This window comes from Hippopotamus amphibius, chromosome X (assembly GCF_030028045.1).
Source record: "Hippopotamus amphibius kiboko isolate mHipAmp2 chromosome X, mHipAmp2.hap2, whole genome shotgun sequence".
Classification (NCBI taxonomy): domain Eukaryota; kingdom Metazoa; phylum Chordata; class Mammalia; order Artiodactyla; family Hippopotamidae; genus Hippopotamus; species Hippopotamus amphibius.
This window is the reverse complement of record NC_080203.1, coordinates 90,791,867-90,815,767: the sequence shown is the minus strand read 5'-3', so window position 1 is coordinate 90,815,767 and position 23,901 is coordinate 90,791,867. Positions and strand designations below refer to the sequence as shown.

At 46.7% G+C, this 23,901-nt stretch overlaps 1 protein-coding gene across 6 annotated transcripts in view; it reads right to left on the bottom strand.

Moving 5' to 3' along the window:
- IQSEC2 (IQ motif and Sec7 domain ArfGEF 2) overlaps nucleotides 1–23,901 on the bottom strand; it is a 76,209-nt gene that overhangs the window by 46,316 nt on the left and 5,992 nt on the right. For 4 of the 6 annotated variants that reach the window (XM_057718423.1, XM_057718424.1, XM_057718430.1 and 1 more), the window contains exon 2: nucleotides 5,299–5,328. In XM_057718423.1, coding sequence (XP_057574406.1) covers nucleotides 5,299–5,328 — 30 coding nt within the window. Of the gene's footprint in view, nucleotides 1–5,298; nucleotides 5,329–5,426; nucleotides 5,521–5,611; nucleotides 5,641–23,901 lie in introns of those variants that run through there. The other 2 variants (XM_057718429.1, XM_057718425.1) reach the window with 2 other exon arrangements.

Below are 23,901 nucleotides of genomic sequence, written 5' to 3'. Positions count from 1 at the left end.
CATGCTATAGCCGCACACTCACACACGCTGACATTCAGTGGACACTAAGACAAATGCAGCAGCAACCAGATCTGCTTCTATGCAGACACCCTGCCGTGCATGGACACCCACCAGCACACAGCGCTGCCCCTGCACTCCTCACACCCGCACAGACGCAGAGCCACACCAAGAACACAGCAGCGCTGCCAGCAAGGCTCGGGCCAGGAACCTAGGCTAGACTGGGCTCTGAGCAGCCTCCCACCCCAGCTGCCAAGTGACTCATCCCCAGGGCTGCTAATTAAAGCCAGGACAGAGGGGACAGAGAGGAGGGGAGGGGAAGAGAGAGGAGGCAAGTTTATTTTGGTGCCAACCAGGCATGCAGCCAGCTTAGGGGTCACCCACTTCCTGGGGCTGGGCCAGGCGGGGGCAGGGGAACACAAACAGGAAGGGGAGGGAGGACCCCCTTATCCCTTCTTGCCCCTCATGAGCTTCCTGGAAAAAGGTACTTCCTTTGGGAAAATTACCCATCTCCCCCCTCCCCCTCCATCCCACTGTCAGATTCAAGTTCTACCCTCTCTAGCCTCTTGTCCTTACAACTGGCTTCTCCTCATCAACACACTCCCATTTGGGCTTGCCAGAGCTGGCTCATCTGTGTCTGTAGCCCACTTCCATCTCCCCCATGGATCACCCAACACAGACTTAGTATATAGGGAATGCTCTGTTCGTGCTTCTGGAATACAACTGGGTTAACCCTGGTATAGCATGGTGACTGCAACTCTAATGGTTTGGATTCCTATCTGAGTTCTATTGGAGGGGGGCTAGTAAACTATTTTAACTCTCTAAGCCTCAGGTTCCTCACCTGTAAAGTGATTAGAATGTATCTCTGTAGGATTATTGTGAAGATGAAATGAGAAAACACAGGTAAAGTGCCTGGCATGGTGGCCAGCATGCATGGGCTTTAGCTATCACCCAGTAAGTGCTGCTGCCGCTGGTAAATCACGCCCTGCCTCAGGCCTGGGGTAGCAGCAACGACAGAGCTGAGTTCCAAGTTTGGCTCCATCGCACAGGACCTGGGGGAGCTCAGACAAGCCACAGAAGCTCTCAGAGCATTGGCTCATATGTAAAATGGGGATTCGCAATATGACACCATAAATTTACTATAAAGATTTGAGCCTGTCAAGGGGAGCCCAGCTCTCAGAAGTGGCTCGATGCATTGCAGCAGCGATTACTAAGGATAGCAGGAGGAACGCAGACCTGTGGGGCCAAAGAAGCCCAGGAGGGAGGAAGCAGTCAGGGCGGACTAGGGCAGCCAAAGAAGGCTCCCCAGAGTGTGCAGGACTGGAGCTGGGCCCACCAGAGCCAGAGAGCATTCAGCAGGCGGTAAGCGACAAGGTTCCAGGCAAAGGAAATGGTGGGAACAGAGATCTGGGCGGGGCGGGCAACCAGGCTGCGCTGAACAGGAGGCAGCATGGGAGGGAAGATTTGGAAGCAGCTGGGGCAGCTCTGGGCACTGGCAGTGTCTTGGACATGTGGATGGGGGAGCCACAGAAGGTCTGTGAGGTCTCAGCTACCCGAGATTGCCAGGAGGTCAAAACAAGAAAGAATCTTAGAAATTATCTAATCCAAACTCCCGTTGGACAGATGGGGGCACTGAGGCCCAGAGTGGGAGGCCTCCTCTGGGAACAGAGCCAGCGCTGGCTCCTCCTCCCACTTCTCCTCCCGACAGCAGCGGTTCCCGTTGCCATGGGGACGTCCCTGGCTCAGCGGGTGTCAGCAGCTCCCCCACCTCCTCCCTCCTTCCCTAGCAACAGGCCACCTCCTCTGGCTCTCATCCTTGCGTGTCTGGCAACCCCAGTCTGGTCCTCAGGGCCCCTGAGTTCCATCCTGACCCTCACTGCAGCGGCAGCGCCTCTAGGCCTGGACTCCCTCCTCTTCTGGTGACAGAGGTATCAGACCCTCCTGTCCCTCTGTTTTCAAGTTCTACACCTCTTCACATTTCTCAAGCTTGACTATCCCATAAATGACAATGGACTGGGTTAGGGGATGGTGGAGGGCACTACAATATGTTGAGCCACCATTTTACACTGATCATTGCATTAAGTTCTTTCATCGACCCAAAGAAGTCAGAATTATTGACCTCATTTTACAGATGAGGAAAGTAAGGATCAGAGAAGCTAAGTGACTTTGCAAACTACACACAGCTAGGAAGCAGGCTCTGCTGAGAGCTAGTTTGTGAGCTTGAGCCATCACCAGTCCCTTTCTGGATCTGGACTTAAGGTGCCTGTAGGTCTGACAACTTCTCATAAATCTACAGGAAGTCCAGGCACCCTCCTCTGCCCACAGCCCTTTCGCAACACCAGCTGTTCAGCTCTAATTAGACTCCACAGTTCCTCTGGCACCCCATACCTGGAAGCCCTCATGTCTGGGCCCTGCCATGGGGGGTTTTCAATCCACTGACCCTGCTCACTCCTTCCTGTTTCGCTTCCACAACAGCCAAGGAAAAAGAGCCGAGCTCCTCTCCTTGGTGTTTCTTCTACCCTCCTAACCTTTCCCCTCCATACACACAAAGTTTATTAGATGAGGACCCTGAGGCTCCAGGGGGGAAATAGATCTGTTCAAAGTCACATAACTATAAAGCAACCTAGCCATAAATGGAACCCTTTGCCCAGATCCAGTTGCTGCCTTTCCTGTGCTGCAGAGCCCAGCCTCTCTTCCCCAGCCTCCCCTAGATCCCACTGATGACAGAAGGTGTCTGTGACCCAGCCCCGACCAGACCGGCTCTGAACTTCAACACTTGCTCCTTCCCTGCCCAGATCTGTTTTAGCCTGACTGACTGCCCCCACCCAGCCCCTCTCACCTCCAATGCCTGCTGGTTTCATTTCCAGGGATGCCCTCCTTACACAGAGTCTGTGTGTCAGTCCTCCATGACCCAGCTCAGACACCACCTTCTCCAGGAAGCTCTCCCTGACCCCTAACTGAAGTGAGCTCAAGAGTTTACATGCGGGTCCTCAGAGCATCCTCAAATGACCCCACCCAGGCTTCATTCCAAGTTAAAAGGATCTTCCCACATTGTTTGCGAGATTTTTGCCCCACAAGTGCTATTTTAGGCCCCTTCCACAGTCCAAATTTGATCCTGGCTTCCACAGTTGCCGAGTCCTCAAGGTCCCCGTAGCCTCCTTGACTGTAGGTCCAGGGTGGATGTTGGGAAGTGCATGTTAATACAACAAATACCGGCTTTGGAAGCAGACAGCCCAGGGTATGAGTCAGTGATGCTACCCCGCCCCATTGCTCTTATTTCCTTGGGCAAGGCACTGACCCTCTGTGGAGCCTCATTTTCCTCATGTGTAAGTCAGGGACCCCAATCCATGCCTAATAGGGCTGTTGTGAGCATTAAATAAGATCACATTCAGAGTTCTTAGTATGTGAGGAGCAAATGATAACTGCTATGATTACTAATATTAGGATGAGGAAGAGGACGATTATTATCTGCAAGGCTGTCAAGAGCTCCTGCAGGGATGGCGTGGGCAGGGCTCTGGGCTTAGTGCCAGGCAGACCTGGGTTTGAATCCTAGCTCAGCCATAAATAAGTTGCATAGCCCAAACCAGCAAAACCCATAACCAGCCTGAGCCTCAGTTTCCTCAACTGTAAAATAACGATAAGGTCAGCCCAGGTTCCACCTACAGTGTCACTGGGTGGATCAAACAAAAGAAAGTCCCTGACAACTTCTGTAAGTCGCAAAGGCCCAACATACATCATCATATGATTTATGTTTATGATAATTATTAAACACCCTGAGCTATAGGTCCTACGAACTCCCCTGCTGGGAAGAGCTAGCGCCTTCAATTGGGTTCCTTGACAAGTCGCAGGCATATCAACGGGGATGCCTGGGAGCATGTGCTCGGAGTCAGCCCAAGTTGTCTTTCTCCGAACCCACAGTGGGGTACTGGGATCAGTGTCCTTTGCTAGACCAGTGCCTTCCTAAATGCTAGGACAGGCTGTGCCCTTGGCTGCATGCCTGGACTAATTGTGTCTAGTCATATACCCCTTGCCTGGACACTGGGCCTGACTGTATCTATCACGCTCCCCTGCTTTCCTGCTGGCCCAAGTGTGCTCCCATGCCACAGCCCCTACCTTGGCCCAGGGTACCAGTGTGCTCACCCCATCCCCCCTGCCTGGGATGCTAGGACACAGTGTGTCTCATCACGCACCTCCGTGTGGATGCTGGGATCCTCTGCCCTCCTCCCATATCCACAGCCTAGATGCCAGGACCTGGGCTGCTGCATATGGTTGGACAAGCTGTGCCTTACACGAAGGTTCACAGCCAAGAGGGCATGAGTTGGGGCTGAAATTCAACCTGTGCTCTACTCACTGAGCCGGGAACCCTGCTGAGGGGCTGCAGGAGCCTGATGGAAAGGGAACATTCCTCCAACTGATCCTCTCAGTGTATTCTACTCTTCACATAGGTGCTATATATGTTAGTTGCAGCCCTGGCTGGAACTGAGTGAGCCCATCTCACACCTCTGCTGCCCGGACCCACCACATTTCTGAGGTCCACCCCATCACCCCTAGCCTGGATACTGTCTGACTTGGCCCTACCCTGACTCCCTGCCCCGCCCCCCCATCATTCCCACATAGTCCCTATCCTTGATGCTTGTGTTTTCACGAAGCTTCTGATGGGTTAAGGCCTGGGAAATGCACTAATAGTCCTCATCTATACCCTGGTTTTACCCCCACCTCCTCAAATGGCAGATTGATCATACCCTGAAAACTTACTGATGCTTGTAAGCCTTTTTCACCAAGCATGCAAAAAAAAAAAAAAAAAAAAAAAAAGGATACTTGTTACCATAAAGTATATTCTAATGTCTAGAATGTGTCGCATCAAAAGTTCATCCAAACCCCACTACTCAGGGCTAGCACAGGTCAGGGTGGAGCACAAATGCCAGACCATGGAAGCCCCATTTCTATCATGTCCCCTTCTCCTGGGAGGAGAGGGGGAGAAGGTCCCGAGTCCAGAGCCGACCTCTCTGTAGGCCAGCTTTCCCATCTGGGTAGCTCCCATGAGCCCCTCCAGTGTTCAGCCGAGCCCCCAAGTCAGCTAGGGTCAGAAAGACTAAGGAAGAGTTTTCAACCCCCTCCTCACACTTGCCACATTCACCCTGGCCCTCCCACTCCACTCCATCCCCACCCCTAATACCAATGGGACAAAACCCCTGGAGTTGGCCCCTGCCCCTCCCATGGATCCCGAAGTGACAAACCAGAAGCCCCCACCCCAGTCCCTGCCCCATTTCCCAAATACTAGTAAAGAAAGGAGGTACTGACCTGACTGTTCTGGAATTCTCACCATCAGATCTGAAAGAGAAACAGAGAAAAAAACCGACAGTCAGCATACGCCCAGCATACGTCCTCTACTCCTCGCCTCCCTCTGCCATGTGCAGCGGCCTTGACACCTAATGTGCATCATGAAAATGAGGGACAGGGCATTTCATGCAGAGACAATGGCCAGTGCAGAGACTATGAGATGGGGGGGGACCTGGCCAGTTGTTGGGACAGGGAGGAGGACAGCGTGGCCGGGGTGAAGTGAGCTAGGAGAAGACTGGTTGGAGGTGAGGTCAAGGAGGTGCCAGGAACCAACCATGTTCTAGCCTAGTGGGTCACGGTGAGGAGCCTTCCTTGGAGTGGCTGAGAGGCAGCCTGCAGCTGTGGGCGGGGCAGAGTCCGAGGTTTAAACAGAGAGACCGAGCCTCAGATACTGGCTCTGCCACTTACCAGCACTGTGACCTGGGAAAATCACCTCCCTGCTTGGAATCTTGAGCCTCAGTCTCCCCACTTGTAACATGAAGCCAATCCTTGCAGGGCTGTTGGGATGATTAAGCCCTTTGGAACCCGGCAGACAAATGCCAGGTATTATTAACAACATAGAAAAGGCTTTGCCAATTGCCTGGTCCAACCTGCTTATTTTCTGGATGAAGAGAATGAGGCTGAGAGGGTGAGTCAGCTGCTGGGCTCCTTTCTACTACATTGGTCTGCCTTCTTCATTGTGAGGCCCCCTCAGAGGCAAAGGAAGGACAAGAGAAGAGAATGGCATTGGGGACAGCTTTGAGGGGACTGAGAGAATGAGTGAAATCAGAACCACACCCCTCCAGCTGTTCCTCCCTAAAAGAGTGTGTGTGTGTGTGTGTGTGTGTGTGTGCGCGTGTGTGTTTGTGTAGGGGAGGGACACTGGAGCTGTCTTTGGGGGTGGAGAAGGGGAGGAATAAGGACCGGGGCACTTAGAAGAAGTGGGGAGAGTGTGGGAAGTGGCTTCCCTGTCCCCTCCGTCCTCTTCTTCCTCTTTTTCTCCCCTCCCTCACCCACCCCAACTCCCAATGCAGACTTCACAGGAGACAGAGATGAACACATCACAGGCTCTGTCCTCAGGTAAGAGAACCAAGAAGCGACCTTAGTGAGGGGACCCGAGTTGGGGGAGAGTCATCTATGCTGAATGCAAAGTGAGAGGGACATGCGGGGAGGGGAGGCAGAGCTCAGAGTGAGTATTTGCTGGAAGAGTGAATGGAACGCGCACTGGCCAGGTGGGGCAGGCAAGCATCTGGGTGCAGAAAGTGGGTGCAGGAGCGTAGGCAGTGGGTGAGGCCAGTGCTTCCAGTTCTGCTACTTACTAGCCATATATCCTGGGGAAGGCACTCCCCGATGTCTGGCCTCAGTTTTCTCATTTGTAAAATGACATGACAGGGGAGGGGAGGGGGCAGAAGGGTGGAGTGGCTGTGAGGCTCGGCCTGGCACAGGGGACAACAGTGGATCCAATCTTTAGCCTCCACAGCCCCCTAAAGGGACAGAGGACCAGGGTCACAGAGCACCTTTACACATTTATTAAAACCTTTCATCTCACTCTGCTTCTAAGGCCTGGCTCAATTATTCGCAAGTACCACATCAGATGCACTTAATTCAATGACTCCCCAACTGTCAACAGAATGGAGGCTAAGCCCCTCAGCCTTTCTTCCTAACACAAACCCTCTGCTCTAGGCAGGCTGGTCTCCTCACCATCCCACCCCAAAACCCCCAGCACATTCAATTTACTACATATCAGGCCCTGACTCAGGAATATAAACCCTCAAGTTGCTCACAGACTGGTGCCTTGCCTCAATCTATTATACCTTAGAGCATAAGCCACATATATAATTGTCTCCACTGGCACATAAACAATCACTGGGCACCTACTATGAACTAGGCAGGGTGGCGGGCTCTTTTGGTACATGACCTCCTTTGATCCTGCAAAGTGGGAATTACTCATCCAATTTTAAGATGATGAAACTGAGACTCAAAGAAGTTGAAATGATTTGCCACATGGCACACAAGTAGGGGAGCTTGGCCTGGATCCCAAAGCTTGTGCTCTTACCACCACGCTCCACTGTACCAGCAGCTCAGTGCTGGGCACTTACATACCGTTGTGGTGAGTTCCCTTATCCTCCTTCTCCAATGTCAGGACACACACTTCCTGACAGGCTCTTTCTTAGGAGAGATTACCAGATATGTACCTCTGTTCCAAAAGCACTTCTATATGATGTTACAGTCCTTAGGATGGCAGCTACAGGGAGCAAAAGAGCTCCAAGCCATGAGGCAGAGTGAATTAGCCAGTTCTCCTCACTGTGGACTGATTCTTACTAGCTTGAGGGTATATGGCATCTCATGACCCTCAATGGAGGGGTGCATGCCACCTCAGGGGTTTACAGGCTCTCATGTGTTTAGTATACGAATTGTTAATTACGCCTAGAGAACCGTCATCAACACTGTGCTATCCTACACCTCTTCAGGACTGATGCCCAGCCCAATGGTCTATCCACCTCTTATTCCATGAAGCTGGACTGCCATTCTTTTGGGAGGTAGCACAGACGTAGAAAGAATGCTGGGCTCTATTATGGCTCATTCCTACCCTAATTGGCAGCATAGAATTGGAGAAATCACTGCTCTCTGGACCTTGCTTCGTCATCTATAAAACAAGGGGGCTGTGTTAGTTGAGTTCCAATCTTCAGGCCCTAAGATACTTAGTTTCTTCAGAATCCCAAAGTTTTTCTCTTTTATCAATTGAGTTCAGCTAAAAGCAAAGACCCAGGGTACCAGGCCTCCCTTTATCAATCCATGTCAGGAAAGGAGATGGATTTCTCCTGCTATCCCTGTGGCCTTCTCCTAATGGAAAGCTACTTCAGACCCCAACGTTCTCAAAAGCCTTGGCTATGCCAGTTCCCATCCTCAAGAGTACTGCTCAATAAACAGTAACTGATTGAAGCCTATGATTATAGGGATCATATCTTCTGAACCAAAAACTCAGGCATGTAATGAGACTAAGGATTATGGCATTGCTCCTTCTAGGTACAAGGGGCAATCTGGCAAATGGGAGAATAAACGGCAAAATATCGACAGTTCTTGAACCTTTGGGGGACTTATGGGGACAACAGGGCAGAATAACTGAAAAAAATATAAGCCTTTGAGTTGCCATACTGGGGTTTCTGCTCTCACTTCCTGACTGGATTCCCTGCCTCTCGTTTTGACCCTCCAAGCCATCTATAAACAGTACCTGGGGAAACAATAAGGTGCCTCTCTCCCAAGAACTGGGAATTAGATAAACAAGGTTGTCCTCTGAAAGCTAACGAGATATGCAACGTTACCTGAAAAAGAGAGACTGTTTCTCGAGCCAGCATGTGAACAACATGTCTACAAAATCAGGTGTCCAACAGAAAGGAGATTGGACACGAATGGAAGTACATTTTTTTAAAGGAGACTTGAAGAACTACTGCATACAGGGCTCCTCCCAGAAGTGTCCTGAGGAGAAAGAGGTGGGTACCCTGGCCCAGGGATCATACAAGTCTCTCTATAAGCTGAGAACCAGCCATGGGGCAGCTAGGCACCTTATCTCCCAAACATCAGTTTGTCTAACTGCAAGTCTCTTCCATGGGCAACCACTTTCTCTCACTGGCTGCTAAAGGAACATCTCTCAAGCAGAAATCAGTTGATGTGGTTCTGCTGCTTCAAACATTCCATAATTTTCTCACCAATAATTTTCCCACAGATTTCCATGCCGGTCAAGCCCAAACTCTCCAAAGCTCTGAATTTCACTCCGCCCTGTCATCTACCTTCTTAGAACATCTGGTATTTGTTTCCTGGAACACTCTTGATCCTCTTTATGTTTTTTAAAATTATTTTAAATTATATTTAAGTGATATATAAACTAGTTTAAAAAGTCAAATTGTGAAAGGATCTTAAAAATAAGTTTCCTTTTCAACTGTCTTAGTTACCTTTTACTGAGTTTACTTTCATATTTCTAAAGTATACGCTCACATTGCTAATCTATTTTTAGCATTTTTGTGTGTGTGTACCCTTTAAACATTTTTTAATGCATATAGATTTTCAAGTCACATAGTACTGCAAGGATTAACACAAAACAAAACACACAAATCCCCCACTTTACCCCTCCTCACCCCCAACTTCCACTCTCAGAGACAGTTTTCAAGTCTTTTAACTGCTTTTTGGGGTATTTACCTCCTCATTTCTAAAGAACACATGCACACTTCTATTGCTTGATTTATTTTTTTCAGTTTTGTATATCATGTACTGAATTCCTACCATGCAGGGAGAGGGTAGGGCTCTCTTACACACATAACCACCTCCAGCCCCTAATTTTTATGAGGGTACACATGTCCTTCCTTCCTGTTCTACCACTGTAGTTACAGCACAAAGTTTTGGTTAAATCAATATTAGTGGCCTACATTATTATGACTGCATCAACACTAATAATGAATAAATCAAATCATATGCTATAATTACATTTTCCTTCCCATGTAACTTTTTCTTTTCCTTGATGTTGATGACTATTTTTTTTTTTTGCTTCGTTAGTTTTCTTCATATGTATGATCAATTCTCCCCAAACTCTGTGAAGTGCATTTCTCTTCTCAATGTGTTCTGACACATCAGATAATCCATCAGATTTTTTTTTTCCTTCAAGACATCGTCCTTGCTGCAGTCCAGACTGGTTGCTCCCCAGGCCTGCATGAAGTTGCCCATAGATCTGCTCCCGTCTCCATCACACTGGGATTCCCTTCACCTCTCTTCTGTGTTAATTTCCTGTTTTCTGGATTCTTTGGCCTTTTTTCTGAATTTATGCCTGCATTTTGCTGAAGCGCATTCTCCAGTGCTTCCTAAGAAAGGAGGTCTAGGACATAAAATCTTTAGATCTCCGTTGCCTGAAGATGTCCTTATTGCGCCCTCACCCTTGATTGATAATTCAACTGAATACAGGCTTCCAAATTGGAAATTATAGTCCCTCAGAATTTTGAGAACACTCCTCCTAGCTTCCAGTGCTGCTGCTGAGAAGTCTAATGCCATTCTTTTTCCTGATCCTTTGTACATGATATGTTTTTCCTCTGGAAGCTTTTAGGATCTTCTCTTTATCCCTGCTATTCTGAAATTGCTCCATGGCGTACCTTGGTGGGTTTTTTAAAATTATTTATGCCGCTGGTTATTCAGTGGGATTTTCATTCCTTCAGTTCTGGGACATGTTCTTGTATCATGTCTTTAATTTTTCCTTTCTGCTGTTTCCTCCATTCTCTATTTCTGGAACTCCTATTGTCGGATGTTGGAGTTCCTCAACTGATCCTCCCATGTTCTCATCTTTTCTCTTCTGTTGTCCATCTCTTCACCTTGTTATTCTGCTTCCTACGATATTTCCTCAACTTTTATTTTCTAATCCTTCTGCTGAAATCTTTATGTTGGCTCTCACTATCTTAAATTTCCCAGGTTTCTTCCCCTCCCTTTATTACCTCTGTTCCTTCCAAGTTTTTTGGTTTGTTTGTTTGCTTGCTTGCTTTTTGGGTCATTCTTGCAGGCTGATGGTCTTCCTCAAATAGCCTTGTACTATCTGATCATCTCTGACTACCTAAGGCTTGTGGGTTTTTTGTTTTGCTTGCAGCCCTGTTTCACCCCATCCTCCATTGTGCCTGGTGTCCTTAAGCCTGGAGGCTCTTAACTTCAATTTCTCCAAAGAATCACCCTTCATCTACAGAGATGGAGCCAGAGGAGGGGTGTCCCTGACTTAATGGGGTCAGAGAGGGGCCAAGAGGGTCTGTTCACAGACTTTCAACATTGTCCCTGTTTACTGTTCCATGCATCATCCTGCCTCTTGTGCTTCACGGTACCTCTGATTCCCGAGCATTTCTGCAGCTTGCTGGGTGGAATAGTTTACTTCTGGTCAGCATCTCGGACCCTGTGTTTCTACCTTTTTTATGCCTTTAGTCATATTTCAGCGGGATTTGGGGAAGCAGCAGAGATAAATAAGTTTATTCAATTTGTTGTGTTTAACAGGAAGTTCCTCTTCTTATTCCAGCCAACTCTTATTCATCCTCCGTGACTCATTTAGGCAAGACCTCCTCCAGGAAGCTTATCTTAATGTCCCTAAGCTGGATGAGGAGCCCCTCCTCTGTTCTCCCACAGGATCCTTTTCTTGCCTCCATCACAGCCCTGATCAAACTGTTTTGAAAGTGTCCGTTTTCATGCCTGATTCTCCCTGCAGACTGGGACCTCCTGAAGGTCTGGGGCCATGTCTTAGTCATGCCACCCAGTTCCCAGGGTCTGGTCCACAGGGGTACAGAGTAAGTATGTGGTGATGGGATGAATGAATAAATGAATGACTGTAAGTATGAATCAGACCCAGCCAGAGAGACCATCTAGAAAGGGAAATAAGCTGAATACAATTGTTCCTATACAAGGCCAGTTCCCTAAAAGCTCTAAGTTCCCTAAAAGCTGTATGTGCAAAGATGCCTACTGCAGCATGATTTAAACCAGTGAAAAAAACAGGCCCAGCATCTATGCCCTACATTGAAAGGATGGTTAAGTACATTATGGTATATCAGTTGCCATTAAGAAGGATGCTTGTGAAGAATATGCAATTACATGGGGAAATGTTCAAATGAACAAAGCAAGAAAAAATTGTAGGTGCTGTATTATTTCAACCATATGAAAAGAACGCAGAGAACAAGGGAAATACATCAGAGTAACTGATGCTGCTGTGTGTTGTAATTATGGGTAATGTTTTTCTCCTCTACTTTTCTAAGTTTTTCTAAATTTTCGAGTGGAAGAATGCATTAAGTGCATAATTTTTTAAAATTTCCTAAGAAATGAAGATAAGTATCCTGAGATACTTATGAATAAAATACTGTGAAGGGAACCAAGGGTCTGTGTACACTTCTAGCAGCACTTGCTGGGAAGGCTCTGTTCTTCCCAGGCCCATGGAACACCAGCCCCGCCCCAGCCCCCACCCCCACTGCAAAGCAGGACCTAGTTCAGGAAGCCAAAGGAGGAGGATCACGAAGCCCAGCTTATTACAAATTGCAATATCATAGGCTGCACTGGGAAACAGAAGCTCCTACACTGGACATAACACTTTAGAGGCCCCTCTCTGTGAGGTAAAGGGTCTGTGGGGCCAAGAGAATATGCCTATCAGGATCTCTGGCTCTCTCCTTTCTAGACCGCACTCAGGTACCCAGAACCCAGAATTCCCTGCCCATATTTCTTGAGTTAACTTGCAGGAATTGTGTGGTCTTATTATCCAGGTCCATCTGCTAGGCCCAACGGGTGGCCAATGGGAAGGGAAAACAGACAGGGCTTGGATGTGGGCTGGGGTATCCATACACATCTCAAAGCTCCATATGAACCACAGGTGGGGAGAGAAGGGGGAAGGGCCATTGGCCTCAACTGGTACTTTGCATGGGCCACACAAACATAATAGAGGCAGATAGATCCATAGGTCCCTAAGGCCTCAAGGTTGGTAGAAGGGCCTAGCCCTGAGTGTTAGATCTAGATTCAAATCCATTTATCTGCTGTGCAACCATGGATGAGTCCATTCCCCTCTCTGAACCTCAGCTTCCCCAACTATAAAATAGGTATAATTCCAATCTCAGAGAGTTGTTGTGAGGTTTGCTGGGAGCACAATGGCTTAGAGGCTATGAGCACAGGCTTTGGGTCAGACAGGCTGAGGTCTGAATTCCAGCTCTGCCCCTCCTAATTATGTGATGTATATCTCTAAGGCAAAGTTTGCTCACCAATATGATAAAGATAATAATAGCACTAACCTGATAAAGTTTCTGGAAGGATTATGGTTGAATGAATATGTAATAACATTAGAAAATGCTTAAATGAGAAAAGGCTGCTTAATAATGGGTATGCAAATATTGGCTATGGTAGAGTTGATCGGGCCTTCTGCACCCCCATCCTACTGCTCAGCTTTATTTTTCTGCATAGCACTTAACACTATTCGACACATTTTGCACCTTCTTGTTTATTTGTTTCTTTTCTGTCTCCAACTGGTACATTCACACACCAGAATGTCAGCTCTGCAGGGCAGAGGTCTGTTTTGTTCACTGTTTCCAAGAGCCTGGAACTAGTGAGAGAGTGAAGATGTTCCTCAACAGTCGAGTAGATATCTGCCATGTAGACAGAGGGAAAAGGTATTCTTGGCCAAGAGAACAGCCAGGCATGGAACCATAAAGAAGTCCACTTTGCCGAGGGGCTCGTAGACAGTTCAGTACAGCTTGAATGCAGGGTCAGGAAAGCAACAGAGTGGTAAGAGAGAGGAGTGGGGATCTGGCCTGACCCAAAGGAGCATGCGAGAGCTTTCCTAGACCACAGTGGTGTGAAAACCAACTTGTAACAGCCAGGAAGTGGAAAAGCACTAGGGGAGAGGCAAAGATGCCTCCCAAGTTCAACTGCCATCTAAATCATGATGATGTGAAAGGCCAAAGTTAAAACCTTTTGAAAGATAATTCAGGTGGAGGAAAGGCTCCTTTCTAAGGGCCCATCTGAGCCGCAAATCAGACCTAGAAATGACAAATAGGCAAGTATAGAAGTCATATGGCTGAGGTAATAGTGACATGCGAGAAAATCTTATAAGGTTAATTAAAGAGAACAACTAGATGAACCAGAGGACAAATTGGAAACCCTGTTGGATAATGTAACCATTTTCAGCAACGGACCCACTTGACATTGAATGGACCCACAGGCCAAGATGGTGGTGGGGAAACAAAATGAAAGCCATGGTGGTTTCAGTTGCTAGTTATCTGTTTGATGATGATTGCTCTTCCTCTAGTCCTTTGTTACCACTACTCATTGTAAAAGTCCTGGGATGACAATGACAATGATGAGGAGGAGGAGGACTGCTGCACACTTCAAAGGATATATCTGTCTATCACTTTTCAAATTTCTTTTTTCAGAAAATAAAGAGGCAATACCACTTCACATTTTTATTTTAAAGAAAAGAAAGACAGGCAGAGACTAACAACAAAAACAGCATTGAGCACCAGGCGAGAGTGTGAACCTCATTGTATAATTGCTGGGGAGCCCCTGGCGGGGGGGTCGGCCCAAGGAGTGACAAGGTCAAATGCTGCCTTCCTAACCTCCTGCTCCTTTCAGTCAGTAAAGCGGGCTTTATTTGGTCCTCAGCATTTCTGCCTTCTAATAATCCCCCCCCAAAAAAAGTGATTATTAAGCACCTACAATGGTCCAGAACTTGTATTATCTTCATAACAGCTGTGCAAAGTCGTTATTATTCTTCTCATTGTATAGATGTGAAAACTGGGGCAGAGTAGCAACGTGACTTACCTAGAGTCACATGGCTAATAAGTAGTGGAGCTGAGACTCAAGTGTAGGTTTGTCTGATTCCAAACCCAATGCTTTTCATTGCTACAGCTGTGGCTTCCTTCTGTCATGCCAAAGATAGGCAGCACTCTGTCTCCCACAGCTTGGCCTCTCTCCCTCACCTGGCTCTGATCTCCCCTCCTCACTATGAGCTCAGGGGGTGCTTCTGGAAGAGACAATCATCCACGGATGGAAGGGTGGCACCAAAAAGGGAAGGTGGGGTTAGGCACAGGTACTGCAGCCCAAAGCAGCTCAGCACTGTGACAAAAAGAGAAAGAGAGAAGGAAAATGGAACCAGCTCTCCAGCCCTCCCTTCTTGCTTCCCTCTGCTGGAGGCAGAAGGATGGAGGTTCAGCCATGATGGGAGAGAGAGTGGGCGGAAGGGGGAGCAGCAAGAGCAGCCTGCTGTTGCAGAAGCCTCAGCTCAGCATCAAAGCCCCCTCCTGTGCGCTGGGGGCCCATCTCTGGCCCACCTGCTCCCACTGCCTAAGCAAAGGAGGCCAGGCTGTTCTCCAAGCACCCACCCAATCCTGACAAAGCACAGCTCAAAACACACCCAGACCCTCTCAAGTCACAGTGAGGACACCCTGAGAGGTGGAGGGACTAGCCTAGGGGTTCAGAGGGAGGCAGTGGCAGGGTGGGGGTCAGAACCCACGTCTCCAGTCCCTCAGCTGAGGGCTCTCTCTCTCTCTCTTTTTAAATTTATTTTATTTTATTTTATTTATTTATTTATTTATTTATTTTGGCCGCGTTGGGTTTTCGTTGCTGCACGCGGGTTTTCTCTAGTTGTGGCAAGTGGAGGCCAATCTTCGTTGCAATGCATGGGCTTCTCATTACAGTGGCTTCTCTTGTGGAGCATGAGCTCTAGGCATGCAGGCTTCAGTAGTTGCGGCATGTGGGCTCAGTAGTTGTGGCAAGCAGGCTCTAGAGCACAGGCTCAGTAGCTGTGGCGCACGGGCTTAGTTGCTCTGCAGCATGTGGGATCTTCCCGGACCAGGGCTCGAATCTGTGTCCCCTGCACTGGCAGGCAGGTTCTTAACGACTGTGCCACCAGGGAAGCCCCAAGGGCTCTCTTGACTGCAGAGACTGAGGAAAAGTGGTGCTCAGGAGGCTGCCACAGGAATGCTCATGACACGGCTGGAGCCAAACAACACATGCCAAAATGAGGCCATACAGGGTTGGGTATTTTGGGGGTTTACTAATAATTTCCATTCTCATTCTGGATTGAGAAAGCAAAACAACTATTTTTAAATGTAGCTTTAGCCTTAGTTTGGACCTCAAGAGCATAAATCTTCATCTCTCTCTTCTGTCAGGACCCTGCTATAAAGAACGTGAAGCAATAAAATAAGGTATGAAATCATAACAGTGAAGAGGATGGGAGAGGGTGATATCAATGGGTGAGAGATTTCAACAAATTTCTGGGAGCAAAAAATAAAGAGAAGAGTGTTCATAGTTGAAGGAGAGCCAGCAACACCACTCAGGGGGTTGCAGCCAGAGGGGGAGCCAGTCGGGCCAGCAGAGGCCCAGAGAGAGTAGAGTCCACACTTGAAGATGGTAGGTATGAGGGAGGGTAGGAGTGATTAGGGGCTAAAATGAGGGGATAAACTGAAAGTAAATATATGAAATCTTTCCTTGTGCTCCCCCCGCCCCACCCTGCCCCGCCAACTCCCAGATCCAAAACACAAGCTGCTTGGCATTCATCCCTAGGCAAAATATCAGAAAACTCCTCCCTAAAGGAATTAAACTATTCGGGCACCTAGTGGCATGTTGGTGCTCCCAGAATAAAGCACTTTTCATTCTGGCATGTGGGGGGCACCCATTACAACTGCCAGTTCCCTGGTGGCTCACCTAAAATAAAGCCAGGGAGTGGACAAGCCAGCTGGATATACAGACATCTCACTTAGACTTTGTATCAACTCAGTCACAAACTATAAAATAGAAAATATGAAAGAAAAGGTAAGCAGCCTAGAGGATCAATCCAGGAAGTTCAACATCCAACTAACAGACATTCCAGAAAGAGAAAACAGAGAAAATGAAGGAGAGGAAACTACCAAAGAAATTATGTAAGAAACAACAAGGTGCATCAAGTTGAAAGGGCTCACTGAGTACCAGGTAGGGTGAATGAAAAACAGACCTTGAGCTGAGTGTTGGTTACACAGGTGTGTTTAGCTTGTAAAAAAAAAAAAAAAAACTGACTAAGCTATTCATTTGTGACATGAGCACTTCTCTGTATATATATTTCAATATGAAGTTTTTCTTTTTTTAAGATTTTACTTTATTTAAGTTTTGACTGTGTTGGGTCTTCGTTGCTGTGCACGGGCTTTCTCTAATCGTGGCGAGCAGGGGCTACTCTTCGCTGCGGTGTGCGGGCTTCTCATTGCAGTGGCCTCTCTTGTTGCAGAGCACGAGCTCTAGCCGTGCAGGCTTCAGTAGTTGCAGCACATGGGCTCAGTAGTTGTGGCTCGCAGGCTCTAGAGCACAGGCTTAGCAGTTGTGGCGCACGGGCCTAGCTGCTCTGCGGCATGTGGGATCCTCCCGGCCCAGGGATCGAACCCGTGTCCCCTGCATTGGCAGGCAGACTCTCAACCACTGCATCACCAGGGAAGCCCTCAATATGAAGTTTTTTAAACAAAGATCACCCTCCTAAAAAGACTTCAAATAAAATGTCCCCAGAAGACGTACTATGATTATCCTGTGGTTTCAAGGAACTCCACACAACAGTAAATTTAAGTAAGTACCTAAATAAATAAATAGATCGATAAGGTGGAAAGTCTAAATAGATCGATAAGGTGGAAAGTCCTGGTCCAAATATGAAACAAAATAAAAAGCGGCATGACTTTGAGCAATTTGTAAAGCATAAGAAAGGAAAATTCATTTGATCTTGATGCTAGGAAAATTTTCCTGGGAGTATAGAGGTTGGGACAGTGGCCCTGTGGGAAGAGAGGTATAATTACAGCACTCTACTTGGCCCTGTAATGAATAATATGACATAGTCATAATCACATAAACACAATGTATTGGGGGTCAACTTTTAAAGTCAGTTTGTCTAGAAAAGCACTGAAGACCTAATTATTGTTACAGAACAGAATGCAAATATAATCAACCTTGCTGGATGCAAAAGAACAGAACACAGAAAGTGGGAGGTGAAAAGGTGGAGGAGAGATGGAGAGAGGGATGGGGCACTAATAACTATATCTTACAAACTGAGTGGTCAAGAGATACTGTGGAGAATTGGTGGAATAAGAAATTACAGCCTAAGTAGTATTTCACAAAGTTACAAAGGTAACTAATAGAAGAATCAAAACAGTAATATAACTATTAAAGTTTGGAAGGGGGAGAAAGAGTCAAGTGTTGTAAATAAGCTAAATTCTCACTTGTCATAGTAGGAAGAAGTCAATAGATGATGTTTAAAGTTGATAAATGAAGAAATAATCATCAAAGCATGTTTATTTAGAGATATGAAGCTACCACCAGAAAACCTAAATGGTAAAAGTGGCCACCTCTGGGGGCTGGGAAGTGGGGGGCAGGGAGACATTGGCTTTTTACTATATATGTCCTTGTGTACTATTCGCCCTTTTAAAATTTTGTATATGTACTGCTTTGATTTAATTTTTGTGTGTGTGTGGTTAAAAAGCATTTATTTAAAGTCATACTTAGCTAATATTGTCCTTATTTTGTATTATGCAAAGACAATAGTAATCTGCACAATAAAGTAAAAATTAATATTAAATTACATAAGTTGACTAATAACTTCCCTATGTGGATTTTAATACATTAAATAATGATGGTAAAAGCTAATAGATATTAATCATTAAGCATTTGTTGCATGCCAACCACTTTGATGTTCTCAAACATTATTGCATTTAATCTTTGCAACAAGTCTGTGAACTAGGCATTTTTATCTCTGCACTAAAGAGAGCTGAACTTAATGAAATTAAAGAACTTGCCCAGAGTTACACAGGTTAGAGCCTAATATAAGTATTCAACCTATGTATATCGATGGCCAAAGCCCATGATTTTAACTGCTACTCTGTACTGTTTATAATTTGATATTCTTTTTTAGATCAGGGTTTATTTTTATTCTTTAAGTGAGCCACTAATATTTGGAAATGTCTTCCTTTTATTGTCATTTTATTTTTCCTTACAGGGACTTAAAAACAAGTCCCTCCTCTTTCTTTGGACCTCAGTCTCCCACACGGTCCATACAAAATGGGGAGGTTGATGACTCTAGGTGATGTGAGGTCTTGTTCTCCAAAATCCATGCTTCTTTCTAGAGCAGAAGCAAGACAGGTGAGTGAAGGACCAACTCTTTACTAACTAACCCCTCGACTCCTCACAGTATCATAATCATCCGTTACAGATGCTTTCTCAGGTGCCCCAGCCCACACCACCCTCTGGTCCTCTTCAAACCCCACCACTGCCAGTCCAGCCTCACCAGCCTTCCATTCATTCAACTATTTACATCCATTAGTTATTTATACCTGCCTGAGTCACAAAGGATTTGAGGTGGCTTACTCTAATAATACAGATAAAGAAAGAAAAATTGAACTAGAAAATAAGAACTCAGAAAAAGAGATTGACAAAGATGCGAGAGCTAGACTTCAAATTAACTGGTAGCTGAGGCAGAAAGCAAGATACAATGAGCCATGACAGCCTCATATCGGGAAGGAGGAAATATACCAGTTTTCAGAAGAAGCAAACCTCTGCCGAGCACTGAATTCTTCAAGTCATTGTCCATGGGAGATTTCATGAAGGAGAAGGAAATGACTGTTTTTGATTTGTTCTGTTTTTGTTTTGTTAAACTTCAAGTTGTCCTATTTTAATGATGTGCTATCCAGATATCTGGATGACTTATCTTCTATAAAAACTGAAGAATTCTAGGTAATATCAAGATTATGAAATGAGGTATAAGAGCATGTTTTGGCACAATCATGAATTATGTTATTGGTTTTCTTCTCCCATAAATGACTATTTATTGAGCGCCTACAAGTATCAGGGAATGCCATTTAAATGATCTTGGTCAATCCTGAGAGATGGGCATTGTCATCCCATTTTACAGATGAGGAAACTAAAGCTCAGAGAAGGTAAAATGACCTAGCTGAAGTCATCCAGTTGGCTGGGGCAGAGCCGAGATTCAAACTTAGGTCTGTCTGTCTCCAAAGCTCATTTTTTATGTATCATACCAGGGGGCCTCAAAACAAAGGCACCCAGGCTGGAGACACTCTGCCTAAGGCAATGGGGACACAGTGATGACACATACCCTCCCTCTTCCATGAAAACAGAAAAAGAAGGATGACAGGCCTTGCTGTCAAGCCAGAAACTGCCTCTGAGCTGCCTCAGTTACGTTAAATGAGGACCTCCAAGGCAGAAAGCAGCAGAAAGAAGGCTGCGCCTGGGTGGAGAAAAGGAAACCATAGACCCCAGCTATGAATCTAACCTATGTGATGTCTGAGGGGCTGAACCAGAGCAGAGGGTCTATCCGCCACTGAAGCAAGAGGTCCTTTATTTAGGTGATGCCTACGCTTTATTGCTTCCTCCCCAACAAATTACCCAGCCTCCTGGAGGCACTGTTTTCTCATCTGTGGGACAAAGATAATGACCCCTACAACCTTCACAGGATTTCAAGGCATAAAATAGCACATTTAAGGAATGATGCTTTAAACACTGGCATTAACACTAGAGTGACTTTCTTTTTTCTTTTTTTTTAAAATTAATTAATTTATTAATTTATTGGCTGCGTTGGGTCTCTGTTGCTGCACACAGGCCTTCTCCAGTTGCGGCGAGCGGGGGCTACTCTTCATTGTGGTGCACGGGCCTCTCATTGCAGTGGCTTCTCTTGTTGTGGAGCATGGGCTCTATGTGCATGGGCTTCGGTAGTTGCGGCACACGGGCTCAATAGTTGTGGCTCATGGGCTCTAGAGTGCAGGCTCAGTAGTTGTGGCACATGGGCTTAGTTGCTCTGCTGTATGTGGGATCTTCCTGGAGCACAGCTCGAACCTGTGTCCCCTGCATTGGCAGGCGGACTCTTAACCACTGCACCACCTAGGAAGTCCCTAGAGTGACTTTTCTAATCAGAGCTCTTCTGCCTCCTACAAGTCCTTTCTCTCTCTAGGCCTCAGTCTTCTCATCTGTAAAATGAACAGCCTGAGCTGGGTGATTTTTAAGGGTCCCTACTGCTGGAAAGTTCTTGACATTTATACTGATATTGAAATCCTGCTGGTCATGAATGGCTGCACTCCCCACTGTCACAGCACTTATCAATGTGTTGTCACTATCTTTCTCCCCCAGTAGATTATCTCTATTCTCACTGGCCAAGTTCAGGCCTATCACCTCTCATCTAGACTGTCACACCGGCCTCATCACTGGATGCCCTCCAGTCTGTCTCCCAAACTGTCCTCTAGCAGGATGTCTCCAAAACACGGCTCTCAACATGTCACCCCGTACTCTACAACACACACCTCTTCCCTCAGCTTAGAATTCTGTGTTGGTTCCCAATTCCCAACAGAATAAAGCTTCTTATCTGGAGCAGATCATGAGGATACTACTCAAGTATCCTCATGATCTGCTCCAGCCAAGTCGTCAGACTCTTCTCTGGATCCTCCCTGCCTCCCTGTTTGTGCTCTAGTTTGTACTGACCTGGTAAAAGGGCTCCCCTCCCCACTTCCACATACCCTGCCAGTCCCATGCCTCTGTACATTTGCTTATGCTGTCCTCTCTGCCTTAACCTCCCTTTGGTTCCCAATTCCCACCAACCCACATGCCATCTTTCCTCACCTAGCTAACCCCTACTCATCCTCTAAGCCTCAGATCAGGCATCACCTCAGTCTGGGTAGATGTCCCTCCTTTGGGCACCCGTGGCCTCCCATGCTCCCCTCTGGCATAGCACACAAGACATCACATTACATTTGTCTTCTCCACCCAACTGTGAGCTCCCTAAAGCCAAGATGTGTATACTATTAATCACGAACTCCCTGCCTGCAATAGCACAAGCTGTGGCATATCCCAGGTGCACAATGTTCACTGGACAGCCCTCACTCTCTCAGAAATGTGGTCAGCTCCCACATGGCCTCTCCCTCCTGCACTTTCACAGCACGGAATTTTGCAAAGTTATTATTATTATTAATAAAAATGCCTATCACTGAGTAAACACACACCCTCTGCTGAACACTTCTCTGTCATCTCACTGAATTCTCACAACAATCACGACAAGATGGGTCATTTAAGAATTGTCTAGCATATCAGATGTACAGTTGTGAGGGATGCCTCCCAATTTTGTAAGGAAACTTGGGGGAAGGAAGAAATTAGGCAATTTTTATCAGAGATATAATGACAATAATTCTGAAGTGGTTCCATAGAGGAAAAGACTGGTTTTATTCAGGTGAATGCAGCATGCTGCATCTGGAATCCAGTAGGAAATCACAAAGCCCAGCCAGATATGCAATCTTACTATCTATCTATCTATCTATACATCTATATCTATCTATATATATCTCACACAGCTACAAAGAAATGTATTTGATATTAGTGAAATGGTACATATCAGGTGATAATTGTGATAAATTTCCCTTTAAAATGTTAGAAGAATCACCCAATCTGTCATGCAGCCCTGGTCATCTTTGTTTTGAAAAGGATGTGATGCGACGATCCTGGCTGTGTTGTTTTGTTTGCTACCATCCACCTCTAGAGGGCAGGGCAGCCTCACATATTATTTTCCATCCTTATCCCTAGGTTTTCCATCCTGATCAGGACCTTGCTGGGTGTGCTAGGCACCCAGGAAACTTTCTGATACATTTTTGTGGGGCAGGGGTCGGGGGAGGTGGGCAACAGGAATCTCACCCATCAGAAAATACAGTTTTATCCCCATTTACTGCTTGAGAAAGCAGAGGTTCTGAAAGTTAAGTGACTTGCCTAGAGTCACACAAAGTCCTCCTTCCCATGTCACCACATTGTCTCCAAATGCGAAGGTCTCAGAGAGCTTCAGCTCCTAAGTGCTTAAGAACAGGCGTCCCGGGACTTCCCTGGCGGTCCAGTGGTTAAGACTCTGTACTCCCAATGCGGGGGGGCACGGGTTCAATCCCTGGTCTGGGAACTAACATCTTGCATGCCACACTGCGCAACCAAAAAAGAAAACAAACAAACAAAAACAAAAACCAGGCATCCTTGTGGGAGTGCTTTTCAACATGGATTCCTGGAGAGAGACCTGATACCACAAGGAAGTGAGGGTAACTAGCAAATGGGTCTTGCAAAAAAAGAGGAATAAGTCATTTACTCATCATTCTTCCCCAGGACAAGTGTTGATTCTTCTGCTGGGGAACACAGCAGAGAATGAGCTAGAGGGGCTGTGTCTTATTCTGATTCCAAGACACCGTGCCCAGCCCAGGGTCAGAGCCCAATAAAGATTTGATGGCTATGTAAGTAACTTCCCACTGGATGAGGCGGACAGCACACAGGTCCTACGCAGGCCTCTGCTCCTTTCAGGACCGAAGATCTCACATTAAGGGAGAAGATCATGGTATGACATGGCCATGGCATGGGAGGAACAGGTAATGACGAGCAGATTGGCCTAAATGTCTCTAAAGTCTCATGTGACTCTACTACCCTGACATCCTATGAACTGGGAGACTGGTGAGTGGGAGGAACACAGAGGGCAGAGGCCAAACGGCTCCAGGGAGCATGGGGAAAAATCCACACAGAAGCCAAGAGAACTTTGAGGTTGAGTCATCTCTCTCTATAGGAGTCCTGAAAGGAAGAACACCTTAGGCACTTGTGGCCATTAGTGCACCAGGACTTAATCTGACATTCATTTGTCTACTCAACATTTACTTAGCAGCTACTATGTGCTCTGCTATATGTTTCCAAGCTTCTAGCTCCTTCAGTTATGTCCACAGCACCTAGCAGAGGGACTGACACAACATGCACGTGACACATGTCTATGAAACATGTCTACCAGCTTGAAGGAGCCCTCAAGCTAGTAGAGACGACCCAAGATGTAAACAAATAAAGGTGTAAAAAGGGGCAAAGTGCTCATTTCAGGGAGAGACCAGTGCACAAACACAGGAGAGGCGACGACAGTGGAGTGCAGCCTGGGCACTGGGTGCAACAGCCAGGGAGAAGCGAACAACATGAGCAAAGACCCAGAGGCTCTCAGGAGGCTGAGTGGGCTGTTAATGGGGCACACAGGCCAGTCTGGCTGGAACACGGTCTGTGTGAGGGGGACTGTAAAAAGATGAGAGGAGAAAAGGGAAA